Here is a 5,357-nt window from a genome sequence, read left to right on the forward strand (position 1 = left end):
CTCCCGGATTCAAAAATGATACTAGGTCCTTCCTAAATTGATACAGTTGGAATGACAGCTAATGTTGCGGTTGCAGGTTGTGTCAGCGGGGCCTGCTCCTAAATAAGGACTCCTGGCCTCAGATCATGTCTTCTCTTTTTCAGCGGAGGCTGGGAGGTTTGAGTCAAAATTGGATCACTCACAGATGGCATAGATGTGGGAATAGCAACATGAAGGGGAGGAATCCTAGATGATGCATCCGTATCAATAAAAGTACCGAACATCTGTTCTGTAGAAGGAGGCATCGCTTCTTGAATGTCTTCAACTCCCCTATCTATGTTGCATGTTGATCAACTTCATTGATATTGTTAAAGAAGGAGTCAACGTCTTCATTTGATTGGAATTAATTGTTGTTTTCAAACTCAAAACTAAAATCTTCATTTAAACATGACACATTACCACCAAAAATATCATCATCATTACCAAAAGCCTCATCATCATCAAACGCATCATCATCATCATCATCATCATTGCTCGCATCTTCATCTTTATTGTAGTCACTTTGTACTTCCACTGATGTCAAATGATCATGTTCCACTGCCACGATTGCGACAGGAGGAACTCTTTATTCTTCATGATCAAAAACAATAATCACATCATCTTCTGTTTCCATATGTCCAGATGAACTTTCAGAGGCTGATACATCACCAACGTCAGCAAAATTTCCAACTTTCACCAACGGATGTTTTCCATGAAACATAAACCTCCCTTTTCAATTTTGCTTCATAAGCCTAAATGTGTTGGAGCCAAGGGATTTGACATCAAGTGTTTCTCCACTTCTTTCGATTTCTAGGTGTTTGATATTTAGGATCAATTGCAGAAACCCTGGGTACATGATAAATTTCTCCTTTTTCTTCCCTTCAACATTCCCCACCATTTCATCTAGAATGAATTTGGAGAAACTAAATTCCAGACCGATGACCAGAGCTGCGATTGCACCAGTATTGAGCAAGGGTATTTCATCAGCCCCAGCTCTCCGACCAGAAATGCAACTCACGAACATGTGAGCTAAGAATTTCCAGTATGGTGGTAGAAGCTTTTTTATGGTAGGAGGAAACACTCCTTCATAGCCCATCTGTTCAATGATAGTGTCTGTTTGATCCATTGAAATCTCAGTCGGAAAACTTTGTTGGTCATCAATTTGCAAAACCTCACGAATAATTTGTTTCGTCACTAAAATCTTCTTTCCTTTAAGAGTAGCATCTAAGGATACATAATCATCTTCACCTCTTTGCACAACAACATTGCTCCAAAATTCATTGGTTAAGCTTTGATAAATGATAGGTATGGATATGAGGGCATGAATGAGACAACACTTCTTCAATCCATGAACCATGGACTTGAACTTAGTGTGAGCTGCAGGTGGATCCACTACTAGAAAAATAGCCTTTTACGACGCGCAAACCACGACACTCATTAATCTATGTTACGCAAAAGAGAGTGACATTAAAAAAGTGACATCTCTTCAAAAAAATTTAAAGATTTAGGTCACGCATTATTGCGTGCCCTTAAATTAGTGTCTAATCCAAAAAAAACACGGAGGGCACCTCTAATAAAATACGTGTCGTCTATGGATGTCGCTTTATAAATTTTTTTGCAACGTGCGTTGCACCCCCTAATAAACAGGCGGGGGGAAAATGAAATCCTAAATAATTGAAAACCCCGCCTTTCTTTTTTCTCCTTTCCCTCTTGCCCTCCTTTCCCCTTTGCCCTAATTATCGACGCTCAAATGAAAAGGAACGACTAGACTCAAAGTTGAAATTGGTCGGAGAATACAGTCTACGATGTAAAGTTGAAAAAGAACAACTCAGAAAAATCTGTAATGCTGCGAGAATGCTTCTAACTCTTGAGGACAAAGATCCACGAAGAATCTTCGAAGGAGAACTCTCATGAGGACCATTATCTAGGGAAAACTTCATTGAATGCCGTCTTCCAACCCTCGTCTTCATTGAACAGACTATTTATTATCAAAAAATCACAGGGACCATTATCTAGGGCTTTTTTCAAGGAGTGCTTTGTGTAATGTTCTCTAGCTCGACTCTCCTCACCTGCAAGCGACCTCAACTCACCTCTTTCCACCGGAGACCTCAGGCTCACCTCACCTTACCGGAGACTGGAACGATTGCTCAAGTTTCTAAGCCCTAGGGCTGATTAAGGTATGTTTATCATGCTCTCGACACACCTCAACAACACCAATAAAACACATTCTTAGTCGTCGACTTACTCTGCTAACCAATGTTCTCCATATCGCCTACTTCTTGCCTTCCCATGGTTCGCTAATTAGTTCTGATTCGCCAAAGCTCATGACTCCATGTGAGTTCTTCCCTTTGTGTTTTATCTGAAGAAATTAGAAAATTTTATGATCAATGTTTATGATAATTACCTGATTTACCTAATTGAAATCACTCTCCATAGACAAATGATTTGATCACAAAAAAAAAGTGAATTTGGAAAAATTTTATTTGGCCACTCGTGAACCATGAGAGTAGGTAACCTGTTTGAATAAATGAATATGAGATGTTACTTTTAAAATTTCTGATTGCGAGAGAAAAAAGAAGAAACCTATAAAGCATGTAACCTAGTTTCATATGTAATTTCATTAAGTTATTTAGCATACCCAACTAATTGAGGGTTAAATGTTTGTTTTCATTACTATTAATCTATTGTTTCCATATGGATCGGGTAATCTATTGTTTCATGCATTTACCCTTTCATCATTTCCGATTTCCTTTTGCATTTTATATGCTTTTGAGATAATCTGCTATCAGACAAGATGTATGTCTGTTTGTGTCTGACCTATTAGTTTCCCACTAATACTGATTAGATGAGTAGGGTGACCTGTTATCATGTATGCTTGCCGCATAAAGTTGTATTTTGCCATGCTTGAGTAAGTTGCACCAATAGTTATTAAGCAAAAAGCTTGTAGTGGGTGATTTAGTTTGATTAGTTAGAGTTCACATGGTTATCAAAGTAGTTCGCTTTAGAGATTTGCTGGAGGCTGCTGTTGCTATATGCTAAACCCAGCAGCATATTGTTTGTTATAACTTCACTCAAAGTTTGACCTGAACTATTTTGCTAATGTTCTCATATATCTTTTTCTTAAATCATAATTTTCAGGGTCTATATTTTTGTGTTCCATTTCGTGAACAACTACTCAAATATTATGAGAAGGTTAAAAATCCAGATGTAGAAGAAAATCTCCTTACATGTTTGGCAGAACTGTTTACACAGGTATACATTTTTACTTGTAAATAAGCTTTTAATGGTAGTTATTCTTTTCTCTTAGTCACTTTATATTCTACACAATGGGCTTTTTTCCATAGCTGTAACCATTCCATATTTTTTAAGTTGCATTTTATTTTCCTCATGATTTATATTCACCATTTGGGTTACTTGTATCAAATTAGTACACAAAAGAAGAAAATAGGTGTTATTGCTCCAAAACGCTTTGTACAAAGAGTGAAGAAAGAAAATGAACTCTTCCGTGGTTACATGCATCAGGTATTATAATTATATTATATAATAAACCAACCTCTTACATCAAATATGAAAATCCATTTACACTTAATTTTTCTGATGATGTTTTGAGTTTTGTGTAGGATGCACATGAATTTTTGAACTTTTTGTTAAACGAACTAGTTGATATACTAGAGAAAGAAACAAAAGGTACAAAAGAACATTCATCACCTCCTGAAAAGATTCCCAATGGCATACATGTCCCTCTGGCCAATGGTGTTAGAAAGGAGCCCTTGGTTACATGGGTTCACAAAAACTTTCAGGTATATTCATATCTTTATTATTATTCATTTTACTTAGCTTACCAATATCAAATATTAAACTCATCAATTGTCCTAATTTTTCCAATTTCAGGGTATACTCACAAACGAAACAAAGTGTTTAAGATGTGAGACTGTAACTGCAAGAGATGAGACACTCTTAGATCCGAGCCTTGATATTGAGCAAAACAATTCCATTACAAGTTGCCTAAAGAACTTCAGTTCCACAGAGACTTTAAATGCTGAGGATAAGTTTTTCTATGATAAGTGCTGCAGGTTTCTACTTTTATTTTTATTTTTTATTTTTTTGTAATAATGGTTTTTTTTTATGAAGGAAATGTAAAGATGTTTTGTTTTTTAGAGTTTACAGGAAGCACAGAAGAGGATGGAGATCAAGAAACAGCTGCATATTTTAGTGATACATGTCGCAAATATGCCAAATCTGAAAGGGTTATTTTCCATTATAATAGTCATGGTGTACCTAAACCAACTACCAATGGTGAAATTTGGTTTTTAACAGGGTAATTATATGTTTTTATTTTGCACTATCTTTCTATATTCATGCCTTGTATTCAATAGTTTCCCTAGACTAATTTCCTCTATTCTTGTCAAATGTTGTAGAGTTATACATGGTATATTCCATTGCCTATCAGTGACCTTGACTCATGGCTCAAGACTCCGTCCATATATGTTTCTGATTGTTCTGTTGCAGGGATGATTGCCAATGCCTTCATAGAGGTATTATTAACTATTTATTTCTTGACAACATTGTTATTATTGTTTGACTAAATGCTTGAATATCATTTATATGTATATAACTCCAGGATTGGACTCCCTCAAGTTCTTCTTTAGGAACTTCACCAAGAGACTGTATTCTACTTGCAGCATGTGAAGCACATGAAAAAGTCATGAGTTTCCTGTTGATGTCTTCATTTATTGCCTTACAACTCCCATCAAGATTGCCTTAAGATGGTTTTGCACTCGATCATTACTACATGAATCACTTGATTATTCACTTATAGACAGAATACCTGGGAGACAAACTGATCGTAAGAAACTTCTTGGTGAGTTGAACTGGAGATCTGCCTTTATTGATTATTCACTTGATTGTTCTCTTGTATCTTATCCAATGTTACCTCCAACTCATCAACACCATATGTGGTAATAAACACATGAACTTGTTTATGATGTTATAATTCTTGAATCTTGATTAATTTGGTTATGGTTTGACCACATGTCATTACAGGGATGCATGGGATATGGCTGCTGAAATCTGCCTTTCACTTGATTGTTCTCCTGTATTTTATTTTGGTTATGGTTTGACCACGTGTCATTACAGGGACGTACATCACTTAGAATTTTTCATTTTATTCATTTTTACATTATGAAAAATCTATGATTATGAGCATACTTCCATGTCTTGCTTGCTTTTCAGTTTTTTGGTGAGTTGTGCACAGTTTGATCTTGTGAAAGCATCTGGATTGGTTCCTCCTGTGATGCGATCATACAGTAATAATATTAATGGGGATTAGGATTTGACAG

General features: G+C 36.1%; 1 protein-coding gene across 1 annotated transcript; it reads left to right on the forward strand.

Moving 5' to 3' along the window:
* Positions 1-2,997: 2,997 nt before the first annotated feature.
* Positions 2,998-4,783, forward strand: LOC145039828 (ubiquitin carboxyl-terminal hydrolase 4-like). The gene is made up of 8 exons (XM_078987833.1): positions 2,998-3,042; positions 3,157-3,271; positions 3,443-3,540; positions 3,639-3,818; positions 3,910-4,091; positions 4,179-4,314; positions 4,437-4,553; positions 4,640-4,783. Exons 1-8 carry the CDS (start codon positions 2,998-3,000, stop codon positions 4,781-4,783), a joined length of 1,017 nt encoding a protein of 338 aa, XP_078843959.1.
* Positions 4,784-5,357: the final 574 nt, after the last annotated feature.

Source organism: Lactuca saligna, chromosome 4 (genome assembly GCF_052625555.1).
Source record: "Lactuca saligna cultivar CGN05327 chromosome 4, ASM5262555v1, whole genome shotgun sequence".
In the NCBI taxonomy this organism is placed as follows: Eukaryota; Viridiplantae; Streptophyta; class Magnoliopsida; order Asterales; family Asteraceae; genus Lactuca; species Lactuca saligna.

What these genes read in the sequence shown, in the direction of transcription:
- LOC145039828 (XM_078987833.1), top strand. Translation starts at nt 2,998, where the DNA reads ATGGTTATCAAAGTAGTTCGCTTTAGAGATTTGCTGGAGGCTGCT. An exon ending in GGGTTCACAAAAACTTTCAG is followed by an intron (nt 3,819 to 3,909) that starts GTATATTCATAT and finishes TTCCAATTTCAG; the next exon opens with GGTATACTCACAAACGAAAC. An exon ending in TTGCCAATGCCTTCATAGAG is followed by an intron (nt 4,554 to 4,639) that starts GTATTATTAACT and finishes ATATAACTCCAG; the next exon opens with GATTGGACTCCCTCAAGTTC.